At 46.6% G+C, this 23,592-nt stretch overlaps 1 protein-coding gene across 7 annotated transcripts in view; it reads left to right on the top strand.

The window, feature by feature from the left end:
- The window catches only part of CLTCL1 (clathrin heavy chain like 1), a 110,339-nt gene that overhangs the window by 62,885 nt on the left and 23,862 nt on the right, over positions 1 to 23,592 (top strand). For all 7 annotated transcript variants that reach the window (XM_045535186.1, XM_045535187.1, XM_045535193.1 and 4 more), the window contains 10 exons: positions 6,166 to 6,330; positions 6,822 to 7,002; positions 8,394 to 8,557; positions 9,652 to 9,777; positions 10,344 to 10,486; positions 10,848 to 11,082; positions 12,872 to 12,994; positions 15,378 to 15,523; positions 22,016 to 22,199; positions 23,138 to 23,330. In XM_045535186.1, the coding sequence (XP_045391142.1) occupies positions 6,166 to 6,330; positions 6,822 to 7,002; positions 8,394 to 8,557; positions 9,652 to 9,777; positions 10,344 to 10,486; positions 10,848 to 11,082; positions 12,872 to 12,994; positions 15,378 to 15,523; positions 22,016 to 22,199; positions 23,138 to 23,330 (1,660 nt within the window). The remainder of the gene's footprint in view (positions 1 to 6,165; positions 6,331 to 6,821; positions 7,003 to 8,393; positions 8,558 to 9,651; positions 9,778 to 10,343; positions 10,487 to 10,847; positions 11,083 to 12,871; positions 12,995 to 15,377; positions 15,524 to 22,015; positions 22,200 to 23,137; positions 23,331 to 23,592) is intronic.

Consider the following 23,592-nt stretch of genomic DNA (forward strand, 5'->3'; position numbering starts at 1 on the left):
TGTCTATAAGAGTTTTTCCAACATTTTCTTCTGGAATTCTTATGGTTTCATGCCTGAGGTTTAAATCTGTTATCCTTCGTGAGCTGATTTTTGTGAGAGGTGAGAGGTGCGGATTCTGTTTCAGTCTTCTACATGGGGCTATCCAATTTTCCCAGCACCATTTATTGAATAAGAATTCTTTTCCCCACTGTATGTTTTTGTTTGCTTTGTCAAAGTCAAATGGCAATATGAAGATGGTTTTATATCTGAGTTCTCAGTTCTGTTCCATTGGTCTATGTCTCTGTTCTTGTGCCAGTACCATGCTGTTTTGGTTACTGTATCCTTGTAGTATAGCTTTAAGTCTGGTAAATTGATGCCTCCAAATTTGTTCTTTTTGCTTAAGGTTGCTTTTGCTATACAGGGTCTTCTCTGGTTCCATATGAATCATAGAATTATTTTTTCTAGGTGGGCAAAAAATGTTATTGGTATATTTCAATAGGGATTGCATTGAATCTGTAGATCACATTGGGTACTATAGACATTTTAACACGCTGGTCCACGAGTATGGTGTGGTTTTCCATCTGTTTACGTCCTCTGCTATTTCCTTCCTGAGTGTTTCGTAATTCTCCCTGTAGAGGTCTTTCACCTCCGTAGTTAAATATATTTCTAGGTATTTTATTTTCTTTGTTGCTACTATGAAAGGTATTGAGTCTTTGATTTGGTTCTCAGTTTGTTTTTGGCATACATGAATACTACTGATTTGTGTACACTGATTTTGCAACCTGAGACTTTGCAGAATTTGTTTAGCAATTCCAGTAGTCTCATGGCAGAATCTTTGGAGTTTTCTAGATACAAGATCATATCATCATCAAACAGCAATAGTTTGACCTTTTCTTCCCCCATTTTCTCTTATCTGATTGCTCTGGCTAGGACTTCCAGCCCTATGTTGAATAGAAGTGGTGATAGAGGGCAACCTTGTCTGGTTCCAGTTCTAAGCAGGAATGCTTTCCATTTTTCCCCATTCAGTATGATGTTAGCTGAGGGTTTGTCATATGTGGCTTTTATCATTTTGGGGTAAGTCCCATCTATGCCTATTTTGTTAAGCATTCTTATCATAAAAGGGTGCTGAACTTTGTCAAATGCTTTTTCTGCATCTTTGACAGGATCATATCGTCTTTGTTTTTACATCTATTTATGTGGTGAATTACATTTATAGATTTGCATATGTTGAACCATTCCTGCATCTCTGGGATGAAGCCCACTTGGTCATGGTGATTACTTTTTTGATAAGCCCCTGAATTTGGTTTGCTAGGATTTTATTGAGAATTTTTGCATCTATATTCATAAGGGATATTGGTCTGTAGTTTTCTTTTTTTGTTGAGTCCTTTCCTGGCTTTGGTATCAGGGTGATATTGGCGTCATGAAACATTTTGGGGAGGATTCCTTCCTTCTCAATGTTGTGTAATAATTTCTACAGGATAGGCACCAGTTCTTCCTTGTAGGGCTGGTAAAATTTGGGTGTGAAATCATCTGGTACAGGACTTTTTTTTTAGGAAGATTTTTTTATTACTGCTTCAGTTTCAGTACTTGATACTGGTCTGTTCAGGAATTCTATTGCTTCCTGATTGAGCCTAGGGAGGCTGTGTGCTTCTAAGAATTTGTCCATTTCCTCCATGTTTTAAAGTTTATGTGTGTAGAGATTTTATAGTATTCATAGATGATGTTTTGTATTTCCATGGTATCAGTTGTAATTTCTCCTTTTTCATTCTTGATTGAGGTTATTAGAGTCCTTTCTTTTCTGCTTCTCATTAATCTAGCAAGAGACATGTAAATTTTGTTTATCTTCTCAAAGAACCAACTTTTTGTTTTTTTAATCTTCCATATAGTTTTTTTGTTATTGATTTCATTTAGTTCTGCTCTGATTTTGATTGATTATTTTTTCTGCTGGCTTTGGGATTGGTTTGCTCATCCTTTTCCAGTTCTTGGAGATGTTTCATTAGATTGTTGATTTGTAATCTTTCTGTCTTTTGCATGTAGGCATTTATGGCTATAAATTTTCCTCTCAGGACTGCCTTAGCTGTGTCCCACAGATTTTGATAACTTGTATCCTCTTTATCATTTATTTCAAAGAATCTTTTGATTTCCATCTTAATTTCCTCATTGACCTGACTGTCATTCATCAGTAGATTATTTATTTTCCATGACTTTGTATAGAGATGAGTGTTTCTGTTGGAGTTGATTTCTAATTTTATTCCACTATGGTCTGAGAAGATACATGGTATAATTTCTATTTTTTAAATTTGTTGAGACATGTCATGTGGCCTAGGATATGGTCAATCTTAGAGAATATCACATGAGTTGATGAGAAAAACGTATATTCAGGGCCAGGCGCGGTGGCTCACGCCTGTAATCCTAGCACTCTGGGAGGCCGAGGCGGGTGGATCGCTCGAGGTCAGGAGTTCGAGACCAGCCTGAGTGAGACCCCGTCTCTACTAAAAAAATAGAAAGAAATTATCTGGCCAACTAAAAATATATATAGCAAAAAAAAAATCAGCCGGGCATGGTGGCACATGCTTGTAGTCCCAGCTACTCGGGAGGCTGAGGCAGTAGGATCTCTTAAGCCCAGGAGTGTGAGGTTGCTGTGAGCTAGGCTGACGCCACGGCACTCACTCTAGCCTGGGCAACAAAGTGAGACTCTGTCTCAAAAAAAAAAAAAACGTATATTCAGTAGTTTTGGGGTAGAATATTCTGTAAATATCTGTCAGACCCCTTTGTTCTAGAGTTCTGTTTAAGCCCATTGTTTCTTTGTTTATTTTCTGTTTGAAGGATCTTTCCTGTTCTGTCAGAGGGGTGTTGAAGTCCCTGACTATTACAGTGCTGTTCTTTATCATTTTGTTTAGATCAAGTAGGATTTGTTTTATGAATCTGGGTACACCTGAGTTGGGTGCATAAATATTTAGAATTGTTACGTCTTCTTGTTTGTTCTCTTTACCATTATATAATGACCATCTTTGTCTTTCATTACTTTTGTTGATTTGAAGACTAAGTTATCTGAAATGAGAACTGCTACACCAGCTTTCTTTTGGTTTCCATTTGCACGGAATATCATTTTCCATTCATTCACCTTGAGTCTTAATAAATCATTGTGGGTTAGATGTGTTTTCTGGAGACAGCAGATACTTGGCTTGTGTATGTTTATCCATTCAGCCAGCCTGTGTCTCTTCAGTGGGCAGTTCAAGCCATTCACATTTATTGAAAGAATTGATAAGTGGGGTGGATTTCTGTTCATCCTGTGGAGTAGAACTTTGTTACTTCGTTTTCTCTCTTGAGCCATTGTGATATCTGGCCTTTGACCTTTAGCTTTTGGATGATTTTACACTGGTGAGTGTGTATTATGCTGATCTGTGTGTAACTATGTTCTGAGTACTTCCTGGAGGGCAGGTCTTGTCTTGACGAATTCCCTCAGTGTTTGTTTGTCTGAGAAGGTCTTTATTTTTCCTTCATATAAGAAACTTAGTTTTGCCGGATTGAAAATTCTAGGCTGGGCATTATTCTGTTTGAGAAGACTGAGAATAGGGCCTCAGTCCCATCTGGCTTGTAGGGTCTCAGTTGACAAGTCTGCAGTTAGTGTAATGGGTTTTCCTTTGTAGGTTACCTGCTGCTTTCACCTTATGGCTTGTAGGAGGCCCTTTTTTGTGTTTGTTTTGTTCAGGCTGATGACTATGTGTCATAGTGTCTTCCTCTTTGCAATGAATCTCTCAGGAGTCTTTTTAGCTTCTTATACCTGGATAGCTAGATTTCTAGCAAGGCCAGGGAAATTTTCTCCATTATTCCCTCAAATAGATTATACACCCCTTGTGTATTTTCTTCTTCACCCTCAGGGATGCCTATGATTCTCATGTTAGGCTTCTTCACATAATCCATATTTTTTATAGGCTTTGTTCTTTCCTCTTATTTCTTTGCTCTATCTCTGCGACTGACTTGTTTAATCGAAAGGTGTTGTCTTCAGTCTCTGAGATTCTTTCTTCTGCCTGATCTAACCTGTTCTTAAGGCTTTCCACTGTATTTTATAATTCCTTGAGTGAATTTTGCATTTCCAGAAGTTCTGTGTGATTTTTTTTTTTTTTTTGAGACAGAGTCTCGCTCTGTTGCCCGGGCTAGAGTGAGTGCTGTGGTGTCAGCCTAGCTCACAGCAACCTCAAACTCCTGGGCTTAAGCAATCCTACTGCCTCAGCCTCCCGAGTAGCTAGGACTACAGGCATGCGCCACTATGCCCGGCTAATTTTTTCTATATATATTTTTAGTTGGCCAGATAATTTCTTTCTATTTTTAGTAGAGACGAGGTCTCGCTCTTGCTCAGGCTGGTCTCAAACTCCTGACCTCGAGTGATCCACCCGCCTCAGCCTCCTAGAGTGCTAGGATTACAGGTGTGAGCCACTGAGCCTGGCCTGATTTTTCTTTAATATTTCAATTTCTTTAGTTAATTTTTCATTCATTTCCTGCATTCTTTTTGTGATCTTTGTGTTGGGTGTCCATTTTATCTTGCAGTTCATTGAGTTTTCTTACAATCCATGTTCGAAATTCTTCATTTGTCATTTCAGTGTTTTGATTTTGGTTGGTATCCATTGCTGGAGATCTGGTGTTCCCTTTTGAGGGTGTCCTTTTAGTTTGATTCTTTATACTTCCGAGTTCTTCCACTGACTCCTTCTCATCTGAAGTAGTTATTGCTTGTTACCTTTGGATTTTCTTTTGTTGAGACAATGACACACCCAGTTTAGTCTCTGAGCCAATAGGTGGTGCTTGAGGGTGAGAATGAACCACACCCTGTATGATGAGTCAGTACATGCAGTAAAAGGGCTGCAAATTGACCTCCCTGTCAGTAGGTGGCACTTGCTGGGAGGAGCAAGCTGCAGTGTTGTTTCGGGGTCCTGTAACCGGCTCTAGTTCCTCTGGAGAGGCACTCTAGTGCCTCAGTGGTGGGTGGGGCTCTGGGTCTTCCAGGTGTGTCCTTATTCTCCACCTCAGTGGTAGAGTGAGGTGGAGCTGGGGAGTGAGGCTGGGCGAGGCTGGGTTGGGTGGGCCTGCACTGAAGCTCCACAAATCATGTTAGCAGGGGTCAAAGGTCTGTTCTCTGCTTCTGGGCAGAGCTGCCAGGGAGGGGCTGAAATGGCCCCACTCAACCAGAAAGTCTGCATGTGGGGAGACCCTCAGTTTGGCAGCCTGGAGCGGGCCTCACTCCTTTCTACCCTCCCCTATTCCACAGTTTCTCCCACGCCTCTTGCCAGTAGGCAGAGCGTCAGGCCAGCTGAGCTCCCCCACAACTGTGATGCTGGCCGGAGGTTCCCTACCCAGGATCCTGCCCTAAGCTGGGAGCTTGGCCCCTCCCATGGGAGGAGGGGTGCCCCACCAGCACGCTGCAGCTAGGACCCCCACACACTGCACCCCACGTCCCCCAGCACTGCATCTAGTTGGTGCTGCAGATCCTAGGAGGAACGGGAAAGTGTGCGCTGGGCGGCAGGGGAGGTCCCGGCGGTGCATGTCAAGACCAGCGACTGGTATAGATATTGAGGGTGAGATCACTCAGCCAGGCAGCAGACTTGCATTCTTAGCCCAGAAATTACTTATTTAAAGATAATGTTAAGCCTCATCAAAATTCTTTCCAGGAATGTTTATTGGTTTTTAAATGCAACCCCCAACTCCTAGTTCTGCCTTTAACCTAGTAGAGAAGTCTTGTGAACACAACAGAATATGTTACTTTCAGGTCTCATTCTGACTGGGCCTAGACGGAGGGCTGAGCTCATCGAAGAGGGTCTGGTAGACATGAACCCTCACACTGATCCTGCCACAGAAACCCTAGAACACCATGATCACTGAAAAGCCTCCACAGTAACCGGCCTTATCCCAGTTATAAGGGTTTGTGGGGCCTTGGCCTTTCTCACCCGCCTGACGCCATGGCCATGTGGGCCAGGCCTGGCTCTGCAGCGTGGGAGGACAGAGCCTGTGCAGAGGGCCTCAGACGACTTGAAGGACGGCAGGGCTGCTCGCACCGCAGTGCAGCTGCTGCCTGGAAGCCTGGACGTAGGAGTGGTTCCCGAGCTCTGCCCTACCCTGGGGGCACAGTTGAGCAGCTGCTCTTAAAAAGTTATTGCCACCGATCAGGCTTTCTTACTGATCACGATTTCATAGGTTGCGGATGCCATGCTGGGAAACCAGATGTTCACTCACTACGATCGGGCCCACGTCGCCCAGCTGTGTGAGAAGGCAGGCCTGCTGCAGCGGGCGCTGGAGCACTACACTGACCTCTACGACATCAAGAGGACCCTTGTGCACACACACCTCCTTAATCCCCAGGTACGTGCGCCCCCAGGGCACTCCCACTGTGGCTGGTGTCTGTGCAGTGGTTAGGGCCACATGCTCTTGCCTGTCTGCCTGTTGGTTACTGTGAGACTGAGCCATAAGCCTGTCACTGCCCTGACCTGCCTGCTTCACTGCAAAGCAGTTCTGGGGCAGCCACACACGTTTGCCTGCCCGTGGCGTGTCTGGGCCCCATGTCACTGTTCTTTCCAGTGTCCACCTTTGACTTGATCCAATGGCAGAATAGAGATTAACACTGACAGCCTGGCAGGGCTGTCTGAAACCATTAGCAAAAGCTGAAAATAGTGGTGGTGTTCCAGTTTGCAGAATAGTTTGGTACCAACTGGGGAATGTTCTGGGATGGACAGTTTAGGTCAGCATCTTATTTTTGTCCCTTGGGGGAGTGGGGGGACAATCCAGTTATTTTCCAAGTGTTGTCAATATTTAAGGTGGTGTACAGCTGTGGACAGACTCTTTTTTATTCCCAGTGGCTTGTCAATTTCTTTGGCTCCTTATCGGTGGAGGACTCTGTGGAGTGTCTGCGTGCCATGCTGTCTGCCAACATCAGACAGAACCTGCAACTGTGTGTGCAAGTGGCCTCTAAGTACCACGAGCAGCTGGGCACGCAGTCCCTGGTGCAGCTCTTTGAATCCTTCAGGAGTTACGAAGGTAAACCCTGCTGCCACTGGCCGACCTCACCACGCAACTGCACCTCCTTTCTGAGGGGTTGCAGTCTGCTTGCCCAACTTCAGTCTTCCTGCAAAGCCAGGCAGGATGCAGCACTCACTGCCTTGGGTACTCAGTAGATGGCAGAATATTACTGCTATCTCGTGTGTATTACTCAGCTTCAGTAACCTTTCGGGCATTTCGAAGGAAGATATCAGGTGGGGAGACTAGAATCTCCTTTGTATCCCTGAAGACTTCGTGGAACCCTGTGTGTCTGTGCAGCACAGTCTGGCCAGAATCCATCTCAGACCCCATGCTGAAGGTCCTGGGTACCAGTGACAGGGCCTGGTGTCTAGTCTACGCAGCCCTGAGAAGTAAGCTCCTTTGTCCTCTCCTAAGTGAGAGCCCCGTGGAGGGTCCATTGCTTTGTGGTGTCTCTCACCCAGTTGATTACTGGGGCTGACGAGGCTGACCTGGTTGCCTTCCTTTGCCTTTCTGTGGGTATCACACCAAAAAAGTGTGCTACAGTGAGGGTAGCAGTGGCTTTGTTGGGGACAAGTAGGGGGAAGTCTGGCCTGCCCAGGACAGAGGTTGGGCATGTGTCCAGTGGGGCATCCAGCCACCATGTGGTGTCCAGGGAGCTGGCCTTCTCTTCCAGGGACACCACTGCCCAAAGGCCCAAGCGGAAGGCTAGGTGGGGCTGGGAAGGGAATGGCAGCAGAGTGGGGTCATTGGGAACCGTCAGCTTCAGGGCTGCCCATTCGCTTCCTGTTGGCAGAGTCTCATGGTTACGGTTAAAGGCCTCAGCAGGGAGCATGGCCTTCTGTGTCCTATCCTGTTGTTGTCACTGGTATCTCTTGGGCTGGCCCCTGTAATGATGAGCAACGTCATTAGCCTCTGTTGAACGATGTCCTCTGTGACTTGGCTCAAGGCTCAGACGTGGTGGCCACATCACCGTCAGTTCCAGGTCAGGTCGCAGCCTCCTCGTGCGGAGGCTCCTGTTGCAGCCATTGCTTATTTTCTCTGTCGCTGGCGTGTCTTTTTAGAGTGGCAGCCCCACAGCCCTCTCAGGTTACCGCAGTGGGAACTGCTCTTAAAGATACATCTGAGGTGAACCTGTGCCCCCAAAGGAATTCCACATACACCAAAGAACCAGTAGTTTACATCAAAACATCCCAGGTACACCTCCCAAAATGGTAGAAATCTGACTAGCTATTTTTGGGGGATGTCAGAGCAGACAAACTTCATATAGGTCATGAGTTCTGAGTGGGCCGTGGGTACGTGGAGAACGGAACGGGGTTGTCATGGCTGGGTCCCCACAGGAAGACTGTAGCAGCTATGGAGAAGGCAGGTGGGGGTTATGAGGGCAGAAATGGAGTAGTCTCTCCCCACAGGCCTCTTCTGCTTCCTGGGCTCAATCGTCAACTTCAGCCAAGATCCAGACGTGCATTTGAAATACATCCAGGCCGCCTGTAAGACGGGGCAGATCAAGGAGGTGGAACGGATATGCCGAGAGAGCAGCTGCTACAACCCGGAGCATGTGAAGAACTTCCTGAAGGTGCGTCCAGCTCCTCCTCCTCCCATGAGCTGCCCTCACTGATGGCAGGTGGGCAGACCCTCAGCATGACTTCCTAAGGCAGAACGCTGCACCTCTCTCACCACAGCACCCTTAGTCCCCAGCAACAGGTCTCCGCTTTATGGTTTAAAGTTCTTAGAGGAACCTGTCTATCATTTTAAGAGTGCTTTGTGGAGAGAAGCTTGAGACTGTGCTCTTAACTCTCTGGCATGTGCATGGAAGGAGTAAGGTGATCGCTGCCAACATCTCGACTACGCCCCTGTCAGTGAGGTGGGGCGAGGCCACAGGAACACATGGGCCACTCGGTGGGGGGCATGAAGGACAGGAAGCCTGCCTCTTTCTCATCTAACAGTGCTGGGTGGCCATGGAGGTAAGTGGGGTGGCTTTCCTTCCTGCCATCCTTCAAGGACCAGGCTGATGGCCGCTTCACTTTAATACATCCCAGAACGTTGTCTTCCCAGCCAGTGGGAAGAGGGAAGAACACAGAGGAACCTGCATGGGTGGTTATAGGTGAGGCCTGCAAGTGGCAGATGACATTGTGGTTCACATTCCCTTGGAGGAAATGAGGTCACGTGGTCACACCTAAAACTTCAAGGGAATCTGGGAAATGTAAACTAGGGCTGGGTCCAAATAAGGGGAGGTGTGATTGTGGTGGTCTGTGGCAATCCTGCCCAAGCCTGTCACTGTCGGAAACAGTGCACAGTGTGTTTCCGTGGCCTGTGGCTGCTTGTCTGAAAAGGCCACCTTTACCACAGGTGTGCTGTTCCGTAGAGCTGCCTGGCCTGTGTGGGGTTTACACATAATGAACTGCTTGTTTTGTTTCAAAAGATATCCATATTTAGGATGTTATTGCCAAATGTAACAGTCTTTAACCAAATAACATTACCTTTTCCCACTTGTTTCCCAAAGCAAACACGGCGTCCCAGAATGAGAGCATATCTAGAACAAAGTCTCATTCTGAGTCTCTGTGGTTCTCTCTGCTGCAGAGGCAGCTCTGTGCCATGCTGGGTTGTGAGCCCTGGGGTCTGGGTCTGGCATCTCCACTCCTGACTTGTTCTGTGCATTCTAACCCTCAGGAGGCCAAACTCACAGACCAGCTTCCCCTCATCATCGTGTGTGATCGGTTTGACTTTGTCCACGACCTCGTCTTGTATTTGTACCACAACAGGCTGCAGAAGTACATCGAGATTTACGTGCAGAAGGTACTGCTGGCTCCCGGGTGGTGTAGTCAGTGGTGATAGTCTGCATCTGCTGAGCTGCCACTGACACCAGGACATCTGGAGACTGTCAGTCTGAAGGATGGTATATCAGTCTGCTCAGGCTGCAGAATAGGACACCACAGACTGGTGGCTTGATTAATGGAAAGTTATTTCTTGCACTTCTGGAAGCTGGAAGTCCAAGATCAAGGTGCTAGCAGGGTTGGTTCCTGGTGAGGGCTTTCTTCCAGGATTGCGGACGGCCTCCCCCCTGTGTTCCCACATGGCTTTTCCTCTGTGCATGAGCACTCCGGGTGTCTCTTCCTCTTCTTATAAGGACGCCAGTTCTATGGGATTAGGGCCCCATGCTCAACATTAGCTACCTCCTTAAATGCCCTCTCTCCAAATAGAGTCCCATTGGGAGTTAGGGCTTCAACAGGAATTTTGGTAGGACACAGTTCAGTCCTACACAGGAGCCCTTTCAGGGTTTTACCCACACTGTTCAAATCCTGGGGGGCTTCTAACAATGGCTTGTGTGTGCAGCCCTGAAGTCGCTACCTTGGCTACTGCAGGTCAACCCTAGCCGGACCCCAGCTGTGGTTGGAGGGCTGCTTGATGTGGATTGTTCTGAGGAAGTGATTAAAAACTTAATCATGGCAGTGAGAGGACAGTTCTCTACTGATGAGCTGGTGGCCGAAGTAGAAAAAAGAAATAGGTATGGTATCCTTACTTGGTGTCTTCTCTTGCCCCTGAATTCTGGTGTCTCTTGTTAAGTCTCTGACTAATTCTCCAAGATGCTTTCATGGTTGGCCTCCCAGCCCCAGGCCCATCTCTGTGGCTGGTCATTCATATACATCTTAGATCTAGTAATGAGTTATTTGCTATTGGTACTGAAGACCTTGGGGAAAAACTTAACAATTGAAATCAGTTTGGAAACCAGGTCTATGCTGATCTCTAGAGCAACCTGAAGTTAATGGAGAAATTTTATTTCAAGAAGAAACCCTCAGAGCCCAGGGGTTGCCCTGGAGATTTCCGGTGGTGGCCTGGAGACTTACGGAACCTTCCTTCTGTCAAAGGCTCAAGTTGCTGCTTCCCTGGCTGGAGTCCCGGATTCAGGAGGGCTGCGAAGAGCCTGCCACTCACAACGCACTCGCAAAAATCTACATTGACAGCAATGACAGCCCTGAGCGCTTCCTGAGAGAGAATGCCTACTATGACAGCAGCGTGGTGGGCCGGTACTGTGAGAAGCGGGACCCACATCTGGCCTGCGTCGCCTATGAGCGGGGGCAGTGTGACCTGGAGCTCATCAAGGTGGGCAGCAGATACACTTGGCTGCCCATGCTGCACTGGCCTCGCGGGTCAGGGCTTCAAATTGTGCCTGGGGCTGATCAGGGCTCTTTGCCCCTGAAGACAGTGGGTCATGAGGGCATTTCCACAGACTCAATTTCCTTTATAATTCTTACCCCTTTTGGGGACCTGTTCCATAGTTTATATGTATAATGTCTGTGGGCCTAGTTGGCCCAGATCCGAACCATCACTCCTCTGCTCATAGTCCTCGGTGTTACTTGGTAACTTGCCAGCAAAATGAAACTTCTTAGCTTGACCCATGAGCTTCTCTGTGGACTGCCACCCCCACCCCTGGCAGCCCAGCCGCCCCTCCCGCCACCCCACCTGGAGTGGCCTGCAGGTCCCTGCAGGTCCCTGGGTGCCTTCTGCCCCCTTCTTGGTACCCCTACACAAGCCCTCCCCCCATCGTCCTGGCTGACCTCTCGTCCAGGTCTCCTGCCTGCATCTGCCCAGGCTTGGATCTACATGTATGTAATTACATTTTTAGGTTGAACCATAATGAACCATAATGAATACTTAACCATTTGACCTAAAAATACAGCATCTCGTGGTTGAGCATGTTAGTTCAGCTGTAAGCTCCTTGTAGACAGTTGGCCTGCTTGTCCGCAGCACCTCGGCGTGTCTGAGCACGTGCTGTCCCTGCTGGGCAAGGTGTGTGCGAGGCGTGAGCATGTGGAGTTGAAGATGGAAAACAGTGCCCCAGCTTCTCAGCTACCCTAGTTTTTGGACACTGACCATGGAGGTGACGAGGCTAAGTAGACATAGCCTCTCCACTCACAGTCTCTGAGGGAACTAGTGTTTGTAAAGCAGGGACTTTAGTTTATTTGATACCAGTGAGCCACTCTCTGGCTTTATATACCACCCTTTTATTAAAGCACAGCTAAATGGTCTCTGAGATCTTAGCACTTGTCTATGCTGAGGTGATGTGTCCTTTTAGTGAGGCTGAGTATAGATATGAAGGAATTGTTCACTAAGGTGTACTCCATCCAGAAGAGCACTGCGGTATGATTTGGGGGCCAGGTGCCAGTGCGATTGTCACCACGCCAGCCTGCCCACCTGCACTGCATTCATGACATGTGCGTATCACTCAGCCTTGAGCCTGGCATGTGGTACTCAGTAGATAAGATTCTCACCAGGACTTAGCAAGTGGCTCACACATTGGAACTTTCCAGTGGACAACTGGCATTTGAAAGTCTGTTATTACATTCAGAAAAGTGTCTCAAGATCAGTCACTGAAGGCATATTTTAAAGTTTTTAGGCCTTGAAATGTTGCAGTGTATATGCCATTTTATACCAGTTCTAGGCTGTTCTGTTAACAATTTAGAGATGGCTTAAGCTGACTACACATGAGTACTTAAATTTAAATTAACTAAAATTTAAATTAGTTCCTTGGTGCACCCTGCATTTTAAGCATTCAGTAGCCTGCTGTGACGAGAAGTGGCCGTATCAGGCAGCACAAGACAGCACGTCCGTCAGTGCCAACAGTCCCACTAGTTGGAGCTGAGCCCTGTCCCTGTGAGTTGTCAGAAACTTAGGAAGGGGCTTTTTGAGGTAGTTTGTCTCTCTGAGGAGTGCAGTGATAACCCTGCAGGATGCTGTTCATCGTGTGTTGAATCACAGAGTCTCGCTGGGCACCAGTTGTCCAACAAACAAGTGTCAGGGACAGGGGGAACTACCTGGGATACTGAGTAGCTACCAAGTAGCTTTCATCAGTTGGCTGCTTGTGTTACACACACAGGTGTGCTCATTTCAGGTCTGCAATGAGAATTCTCTGTTCAAAAGTGAGGCCCGCTACCTGGTGCACAGGAAGGATCCGGAGCTCTGGGCTCATGTCCTTGAGGAGAGCAACCCATCCAGGAGACAGCTGATTGACCAGGTGAGGCTCAGGGGTGGGTGTGTCTGCGCCTGCATTTGCCCTCTCATCATCTTGTGGCTCAAGTGACTGGTTTAATGGTTACATCTAAAACATCTTACTGCTCTTAAGAACGTTCTTCCCTGCAGAAATAGCTTGTCTAAAAACAGCTTGGCCCCTGAGGGTGAGCTGACTTGGAGTTGTTTATTAGCTAAGGGCATAGGCTTGGCCCTGTCTAAAGCAGGGATCTGTAGCCCCACTCAGAGCACCTGTGGGCATGCCTGCCTGCTGGGTCCCTGATTGCTTTTCCAGATCAGCCCCTGTTGACAGCAGTTAAGTGGCTCTTAAGGTTGTCTTAACTTAACTTCCCTTTGTCAAGGAACCCCTTGTGCCATGTGACTGTGCAGCACCTCCTTGGAGCTGGAGCACAGTCCTGGGGCTGGAGGTCATTCCTCGGTGCAGCCTGGCAGGTGGAAGTCTGCCTCAGCCCCTGGGCGGGCGTCCCACACCTCTGGAAGACGCTGCCCTCCCCTCACAGCCTCCATTGTCCTCAGCACTGTCCCCTAGGCTGCGGGGCATACTTCTTAGGGGTGGGCCAAGACCAGTGCCAGAACAAATCCCAGGTCCTACAAGTGGCTTCAGCCCTGAGTATATGGTCAATTAAAGCTCCAACCTTCCGCGTACACATTTGCCAACCTGCTAGGCAGGTACTTTACACTCGAGGGCTGGATTTCACCGTTATTTCTATTGAATTTCATCTAGTTTTCTGTCCACCGTTCCCTCCAGCCTGTGCCATTATTTTTTAAAATAACTTTTTATTTTGAAATGCTTTTAGATTTACAGAGGGCCATGTTGGCTTGAATCTCTGCTATATCAACTTTGGATTTACCCATCCAAATCTGGTATAAACATTGAATAGCAAAGGGCCAGGGACAGAGTTTGGTTAGATTCCGCTGAGAATCTACTCCAAGTGCACAGCAGACATTAGACATTTCTCAGGGAGTAGTCCAGCCACCTGGTAGGTGAAGGTGGCCTCAAATTGTCACTGGGGAAGGGCTGCTTTAGCACTGCACTGAACTAAAGCCAGCAGGTGCCTCTTGTCTTCCTGTCTCTGTGTGGAGCTGCTAGTCCAGTCCTCATGCCTGCTGTAATTGAACATCTGTGGCCACTGCCTGGTGGGACACAGCTGCAATGCCACTCAAAATGGGAGTGCATAATGACAGAGGCAGCCTGCTTTTAGCATCTGGAGTAGAGACGTTTACTGAGAGGAAGCAGCATCCCGAGGTAACCTTAGGTTGGGTATCCTGTGTTGACTCAAATAGATGGTGGAAATTTATTTTTGCCCTTTAAACAACCTGTGTGTGTTTACTTAAAGTGCTCTAGGGTTTTCAAGAACTAACAATTAGATGTCACTGTTAGAAACTCATCTCTTTCTTTGGATGGACCAGATGTGCTGTGTCACAATATCATTTCCCTCAGGTATGGCTGCGTTGGTTACTTAGCTACTGTGATAGCTCCTTTTCCCTCTGCGTTCTGTCGTGATGGTTATAAACTCCACAGAGGTGGAATTTTCACATCCTCCGGTGCCGTGGAGTTCCCAGAGGCCATCCGCATGCAAAAGGTGGATGGGCTGGCTTTGACCTTGGTTCCGTGAAGACCCCTCAAGATGGCAGAGTGAAAGTTCATGGCCAAAGTGGTATGTCAGCCACGTAGGACCTCCTTGCTGCCATCTGTTCTCCCTCATTAATACACTGCTGATGCCCGCCTCTGAGGAACACCAGAAACTTGGCAAAAATGATAGGTCCCCGAAGTCACTGAAGGCCCCTGGCACAGAGTGCAAAGAGAACAGTGCTGGTTTCCAAACTGCCGGTCTGTGGTTGGTTCTTCCTTTACCGCGCGACTCTGCAGCTCTGGTTGTACTTGACCGTGTATACCAGAAGTGGACTGTGCCATAGCAGGGGTGGGCTCTGCTACCAAGAGGCTGCTGGGGTCCCTCCAGGGTCCTCATTGGAGAAATGGAGCCATATTTGCTATGGATAGTGGCTTTAAAAAACAAAGATAACAGCAGACATGCATTTCAAATGCCTGCGTAGTACACCGTGTCATTCACTTTGGAGTAAATTTAGACGGTGTGGTCGCTGGAGCAGAGGTAAGAGTCTACAGCCCATTCGATGTGAGGGAAAAACTAATTTTCAAAGTAGAGCAAACTGAGAATTCCCTGAAGCTGACTGTTTTAGATGCCCTTCCCCTTCTACCTTGAGAAATCTCCCCTCTTCTCCTTGCCTGTTCCAGATTATCTTGGGGCAGTCCTTCTTTTCTTCGAAGACTCTTTCCTTTCTGTTTACCTTCAAAGATACAGTCTTGAATTGACTTTAATCAAGTTTTTTCAAATGCTTTTTAAACCCAGGTGGTACAAACAGCATTGTCAGAAACACAGGATCCTGAAGAGGTCTCAGTCACCGTCAAAGCCTTTATGACAGCCGACCTGCCTAATGAACTGATTGAGCTGCTGGAGAAGATTGTTCTGGATAATTCTGTCTTCAGCGAGCACAGGTGAGGCTGTGCTGGAGGAGCTGTGGACTTGGTCAGGTCAGACCTGTGCTTGGCATTGCCTTCCGTTACAGTCTTGTCTCACTGCACCCGTCAGTCCTCCCCGCCGTGGCGCCCCAGGCCCCCCCAGTCTTCTTACTGCCGCCTCTAGCTGCAGCCGCCCCTCCCTTCTCTTGACTCCTGGCTGTCTCCTGGCCCAGCCTAAGTTTCACGTTTCTCAGGAGCCTTCGTTCCTCCTCCTGCTCTGGCCCACAGTGTCCTTTAAACACAGTGCTCAGAGAAGGCGAGTTAATGTTTTATGAGGGCCCAGTATGTCCCAGGGATATGATAAACTCTTGAAATCACGGTGACCAAAGCTTGGAAAGAGATGGCAGGAGAACCAAGTCTGGGCACGTGTCAGGAGGACCTGCTGGAGAGACAGTGTAGAAGCCATGGTGGGAGGCGCACTCCGGCCGCGCAGAGTGGCAGGCACAAGCAGGCCACGGAGGAGGTGCGGCAGCCTCAGCGTGGGCTCGCCTGGTGTTTGCTGCCGCTTTAGATTCACTGTCAGAGACTGCGTCAGGTTGTACTGTATTCACATCATGGATTTCGCTGTAAAGATTTAATTGTAAGATTTATTTTGTAGCCAAGAAAGGCTTGCAAGGGCTGTCGTATTGTAGACAGGAATATGTGTATGTTTTTTTTTTTTAATTTGGAAATGCTATATGGTAATGATATATGGGATGTGACATTATATTTTAATCAAATCATGAATCCTGATTGATCATACGATGCCAGAGTTAAGGTGCCTGGGCACCTGCACCAGAATATCCTAGCCCTGCCCTGCTGCCAGGATATTCTGCCCTGCTGCCAGACCGGCCTCCTTTGATAGGTATTAGTGTGCAGGTACTTCCGACACTCAGGGAGCCTCCGATTCGACTGCCTTCTTGAACACTTGCTTCTCAGATACTCAGGGGCCTGCAAGTTCTGGGTCTCCTTTCTGTGACTGCCTCACCAGACATGGTTTCATGTGCAGGTGTAAATAGCCTGGGTTGGCAGTAGGGCAGACTAGGTACCCAGGGACCTGGACAGATCCTGCCATCAGAAAAACCTAAAATATAGGATGAATTATAACAAACTATTTTGTAAAATGAATCAATTGCCAGGCAATCGCCAGGTATCTCACGCCTGCAGTCCCAGCTACTCAGGAGGCTGGGGTGGGAGGATGGCTGGAGCCCAGGAGTTTGAGGTTACAGTGAGCTATGATGGCACCACTGCACTCCAGCCGGGGTGACAGAGCAAGACCTTGGCCCAAAAAATAAATAAATAAAAAGTAAATAAAAATAATCAGTGTGCTAGCAAGTAAATAAGTCTGAGATTAAAAAATACTGATGATGATGAGAGTAGGAATGCAGAGAAGAGCACAATCTGGCTGCTGCCAAACTCCACTGAACCCAGGCTGTGGTTCTCATCCCCTACGGGAGACAAGAGGACAGGAGACAAGACCTGAGGGCCGACTAAAGGTGTAACATCTGCTAAGAAATCCCTCCTAAACTCAGGAGGGGTTTCTCCTCAAACCCCCCAAACTGGGAACGGGCCAGTTTGGCCGAGCCTTCTGCTGAGAGACCAGCCAAAACAGAAAAGAGCTCTTTTGAACAACGGTGCCAAATTATGAGGACGAAACTTGTCCTGACAAGGTGGTCCTCCTGTGAGTTTTAGCACAAATTCACATTAACTGACGTAGTGTCAAAAATCATCAAGTTAGGAATGTAACTGTAAGGTGACTGCTATCCAGCAGTGCCCTCAGATCACTGCCAGAGACAAACACAAATCCTCTTAAGAAGCTGCTCCTAGCAAGGCTTCAAAGAATTATGACAGATAACATTCCAAGAAATAATGAGTTTGTAGTTAAAAACACTGACAAAATGTATAAGGAAACAAGGTACCATTAGTAAGAGCCAGTAGGATCAGACCTACAAAAACTGTAATGTCTTTACATTTAAATTAAAATTAAATTTAAAACATAATATTTTTAAATGTCAAAAAATACCAAGCAGATTTTTAGTGTCAAATAACTTTGGTACAGACTATATATGTGTGTGTGTCTGTGTGTGTGTGTGTGTGTGTGTATGTAAATATATATATATATTTTTTAATAAACCCCAAATGGGTTTAGCAGCATTATAGAATAAATGAATTGGGAGACAGATTGAAGAAATTACAAGAATGTAGCCAAGACAAACAGGTGGAAAATTTGAAAGAGGTTAAGAGATGTCGAGGTTGAAAGGAGATCTCATCAGGGTGTCAAGAGCAGAGAATGGACGATGCACCGCGTGGAGGGGACTTATATGGAGACCTTAACAAAGCTGACAGAATCCTAGCTCTTGAATTCAGGAAGCCCAACAGATGCCAAGGAAGATTTAACTTTTTAAATCCATTCTTACACACATTATAGCAAAACTTTAGAACATCACAGACAAGAAATTTAAAAATAGCCAAGAGAGAACATAGAGCCAAGAGAGAAAGATACACAGAAAATGTGTGAACAAATGGCAAGATAAAATGAGGTGGAAGAAGTAAATCTAAATATGGCAGCAATTACGTTTAATGTAAATGATCATATATTCCAGCTGAAAGACAAAGATGATGAGAATGGTTAAAGAAACAAAACCATGAATATGCTTCTTATACAACATCTAAAACTAGGCATATGAGAGGTTGGAAGTAAAAGAATGAAAAAAACATTAGGCAAATACCAAGCCTAAAAATGCTGGTGTAGTTACGTTAGTATCACACAAAATAGACTTTAAGGTAAAAAGCATTGCTGAAGTAAAGGGGGCCAGGTGCGTGATGGTGAAAGGTTCTGTCATCAGGAAGATAATTCTGAACTTATATATGCGTAATAATAGAGCCTCGAAATACATAACACAAAAATTGACAACTACAAAGAGACTTTATCTTCCAACTCATAAGCCCAGGAAAAAGAAAGAAAAGAAAAAAAAAATATGAGCCAGGTGCGGTGGCTCACGCCTGTAATCCTAGCCCTCTGGGAGGCCGAGGCAGGTGGATCGCTCAAGGTCAGGAGTTCGAGACCAGCCTAAGCAAGAACGAGACCCCCGTCTCTACTAAAAATAGAAAGAAATTAACTGGCCAACTAAAATATATATAGAAAAAATTAGCCAGGCATGGTGGCACATGCCTGTAGTCCCAGCAACTCGGGAGGCTGAGGCAGTAGGATCGCTTAAGCCCAGGAGTTTGAGGTTGCTGTGAGGTAGGCTGATGCCACGGCACTCACTCTAGCCCGGGCAACAGAGCAAGACTCTGTCTCAAAAAAAAAAAAAAAAAAAATATGAAGAGACTTTAAGCAAATTCATCGTATTGGGAGATGTTAACACACCTCTCCAAGTAATCGATAGAACAATAAGATTTTTTAAAAATAAGACTATTAAAAAGTATATTTAAAAAGGCAATAGTAAATACATTTTTAAAGTATATAACAAAGTAAATATAACTGTTGAGAGTTAATTGCATTATAAGCAATTTACTACATATAATATATTCAATAAGTAGACATGATTATTAAAGAAAAAACAAACCAGAAGACAGATAAATAAGGAACAAAGTGAACTTTTACAATCCTACCCACTCAACCGGGGTTAGCACCTTGGTGTAATTCATGAATAATCAGAAGATCCTGGCCAGGCGCGGTGGCTCATGCCTGTAATCCCAGCACTCTGGGAGGCTGAGGCAGGCGGATTGTTTGAGCTCAGGAGTTCGAGACCAGCCTAAGCAAGAGCAAGACCCCCATCTCTACTAAAAATAGAAAGAAATTATATGGACAGCTAAAAATATATATATAGAAAAATTAGCCGGGCATGGTGGCACATGCCTGTAGTCCCAGCCACTAGGGAGGCTGAGGCAGAAGGATTGCTTGAGCCCAGGAGTTTGAGGTTGCTGTGAGCTAGGCTGACACCACGGTACTCTAGCCCAGGCAACAGAGCGAGACTGTCTCAAAAAAAAAAAAAGATCCTGTCGAAAGACATCAGTTTTCCCCATATCAGTCAAATTCATTGCAATGCTAGTTAACAATCCCTATTCATTTACTTAAGGAACTTGACAAATAAATTTTTTTTAATTTATTTATTTTTCCTGATTCCTGAGTACCTAATCACAAAGGGATTTCAAATCAAAGGGACAAAAGGCCAAAAATAGTCAGATGCTCCTAAAACGAATAATAAATTACCCAAGAGATGGGGGTAGATGTAGGTGTGGCAAGTACTTATTCTAATCAAGAATTACTATAAAACTAAATTAAGACATGATTTTGACAAAGGGATAGAAAAAAAGGACCATCATAATAGGATAAAGAGTCCAAAAATAATACCCACGTGTATGTAAAAAATTTCTTTGTGACAGAGCTGGCTATACTGATGGAAATGACAGGCTTTTCAATAAACGGTGTTGGGACCATTGGTCATCCAGATACGAAAAATTAAAGTTGGGCATCTCTCACATACTGTGAAAAGGTTTAAATGTAAAAGGCAAAACTATAATATTTTTAGCTTATATTTAGAAGAATGTATTTATGACCTAATGAATTCTTGAGCCAGTCACAAAAACATAAACCTTATGTTTATACATAAACCTTATGTATACAAAACAACAGGACTATGTTAAACTAAAGAACTTTAACATAAAGAAGATGACGAAAAGGGAAGCTGCAGACAGGGAGAAGAAATTTGCTGCATAACTAAGCAACAAAGGACTGGTGTGGAGGAGAGGAAAGAAAAACTCAAGCAATCCGGTAGGAGCCGAGCAGAGCACTTGAGCAGGCCTCCGGGGAGAGGAGAGACCTGTGGACCCAGGGCAAGAGTTCAGCCTCTCATCCCTCGCGGAGCACAGAGCGAGGCTCTTTTTTTTTTTTTTTATTCATTTATTTATTTTTTTTTTTAGACAGTCTCACTCTGTTGTCTGGGCTAGAGTGCCACGGTGTCAGCCCAGCTCACAGCAACCTCAAACTCCTGGGCTCAAGCAATCCTCCTGCCTCAGCCTCCCAAGTAGCTGGGACTACAGGCATGCGCCACCATGCCCAGCTAATTTTTTCTATATAGATTTTTAGCTGTCCAAATCATTTCTTTCTATTTTTTTAGTAGAGACGGGGTCTTGCTCTTGGTCAGGCTGGGTCTCGAACTCCTGACCTCGAGTGATCCTCCTGCCTCGGCCTCCCAGAGTGCTAGGATTACAGGCGTCAGCCACCGCACCCGGCCAATGAGGCTCTTTATTTCTTTCTTTTGCCTAAATGCCTTGGGTGAGAACCACCAGTCCAGCGTTGAGTGGAAGTGGTGAGAGTGGACATCCTGGTCTGGTCTCTGAGCTAGAGCTAAGCATCTGGTCTCTCGCTGTTGCTTATGATGTTAGCTGTGGGCTGCCTTTTTTTTTTTTTTTCTCCTGTTTTTGAGACAGGGCCTCCCTCTGTTGCCCAGGCTGGAGCACAGTGGCATCATAGCTCACTGTAACCTTAATGCCCTGGCCCCTGGGCTCAAGCAATCTTCCTGCCTCAGCCTCCCAAGTAGCTGGGACTACAGGTGTGTGCCACCACTCCTAGCGAATTTTTTTTTTTTTTTGGTAGAAATGAAGTCTTACTATGTTGCCCAGGCTGTTCCCAAACTCCTGGCCTCAAGCAATCCTCCTGCCTCGGCCTCCTGATGCTCTGGGATTACAGGCGTAAGCCACTGCACCCAGCCAACTGTGGGCTTCTTGTCCTTCATGAGAGTGAGGAAGTTCCCTTTTATTTCTAGTTGAGAAATTTTATCATTAATGAGCATTGGATTTTGTCAGATGCGTCTTCTGATTCATTTGATAAGGAGATCATGTGGTATTTCTTTTTTAGATTCTTGATATGTGCTGCATTACATTGATTTTTTTTTCTTCTTTTTAAAGAGAAGGTTCTCACTCTGTTGCGGAGGCTGCAGTGCAGTGGCACGATTATAGCTCACTGTAGCCTCAAATTCCTGGACTCAGGTGATCTTCCTGCCTCAGCCTCCTGAGTAGCTGGGACTACAGATGTGTGCCACCACACCCAGCTCTTATTTTTGCCACATTTTTGAATAGGGTAAAGAAAATTTTTGCAAGAGTGCATTTAGTATGATTAAAGCAAAATTAAATTCAAAAACATGCAAAACTACCTGTATTGCTCAGGGATGCAGTAGATGTGATAAAACTGAAGAATCACAAAGAACTGCAGAGACTCGGTTAGGAAAACAGGCGACTCTGCAGTGGGAGCCAGGGTGGGCTCCTGCGAAGCTGCAGCAGCCCTCTCTGTGGTTGGCAGTGTTCCGATTCTCTTCCTGTGCTTTGCCGCAGACCTCACAAATACTCTGTTGTATTTGCTTCCCAGTCGTGTATGCCTACATTAATTACTTTTTTAAAAATTGGGGGTCTTGGGCTACCTGGCCAGCAAAAAAGCACTTGTGTAGCCTTCATCCTGTGGTGTGTGCTGACCACCCCTCTCCTCAGGAATCTCCAGAATCTGCTGATTCTGACCGCCATCAAGGCGGACTGCACACGTGTCATGGAGTACATCAGCCGCCTGGACAACTACGATGCCCCAGACATCGCAAGCATCGCCATCAGCAGTGCGCTGTACGAGGAGGCGTTTGCCATCTTCTGCAAGTTCGATGTGAACACCTCTGCAGTCCAGGTGAGCTGCTGAGCGCAGCCGTGTTGGGCCCTAGCACCCTCTGTGCACTGAGCACCCTCGAGCCCTTGCACGTCAGACCCTTGCTTGTCCAGCTCATCCCCAGCGCTCTTCTCTGATCCTTCCCAGCCCTGCGGGCTCCAGCCCTAACCTTTGCTGTGCTTCTCCCATCTGGCTATGAGCCTGCCCTTTCCCGAAGGCTCCCCCGGTGCTCTCCTGGACCAAGGTCCTGCTGTCAGAGGACTCACACCTCCCTCCCCTTCCACCTCCCCACGAACTCCTCCCTGCAGCCACCTCCCTTTCTTGCCAGTCTGTGAGCCTTTCTGATTTTATTTCCAAATCAGTTGTAAACCATAGGACGTATCACTTTAGCTGCTCTCTTACCAGTATTCTTGACTTCCTTCTCTCTTCCTTTGTCATTTTCTGTACCTGCCTGTGCAACCTCTGGTCTAGAAGCCCTTCCTTTGCACTCCCATGTGGGCCATGGCCTTGCACTGAGACAGACCACCTCTTCATGGGGGCCTGCTGCTGCCGCCTCCCCTGCCGCATGGCAGTGGCTGCCACTACAGCCCAGCAAGCCTGTTTCTGTCTTTCCAGCAATTGCATTCCCCACAGCAGCTCTTGCAAACATTCTCACAGCCTCTGTGCCCTGTCGCACTGTCAGGAGGCAGGTCCCAGGTCCCACCCTGGCCCAGAAAGCTCCGTCTCTTTACACCTCTTTACTGGAGTGCCTCTTCTGTGTCTGGTACCCCACCCATATGACGGCTCTTACCTCTCCCCTCAATTCATTCATCTGAGAAATACTTAGCACCCACAGTTCTTTTGTACTGAATTGAAATGGTCATGCAACTTTAGGCAGAGTAGGGAAACAAGCAAAAGTCTGTCTGCTCTTTGGAGCTGACTAGGTGTCGCAGAGAATGCAAGTCCTCTCATAACCCCAGGTCCTGATCGAGCACATCGGAAACCTAGACCGAGCATATGAGTTTGCCGAGAGATGCAACGAGCCTGCCGTGTGGAGCCAGCTGGCCCAAGCCCAGCTGCAGAGAGACTTGGTGAAGGAAGCCATCGACTCCTATATCAGAGCGGACGACGCTTCCTCTTACCTGGAAGTCGTGCAGGCAGCCAGCAGGAGTAGTGAGTGAATCCCCTTTCACAGGGCTCTACTGCTTGCGTGTGCGAAACCTGGCCAGGGCAAGAGGTTGAAGAGACTCTTAGGAATCTCTGTGTATTATGCATCCAGAGAGAGCAGAGGGCACATCTAAGTGAAAACTTTCCAAAAGAGTGTAAGATAAATACTATTGTAGCTCTTCAGTTGACTGACGTGAGTAAGCAGTTTAAGCACAGTATAAATTGCTATTGTGATAATGTCAAGGTCAGTGTTTTAGACCCGAGATTT

The sequence above is a fragment of the Lemur catta genome, chromosome 21 (genome assembly GCF_020740605.2).
Source record: "Lemur catta isolate mLemCat1 chromosome 21, mLemCat1.pri, whole genome shotgun sequence".
In the NCBI taxonomy this organism is placed as follows: domain Eukaryota; kingdom Metazoa; phylum Chordata; class Mammalia; order Primates; family Lemuridae; genus Lemur; species Lemur catta.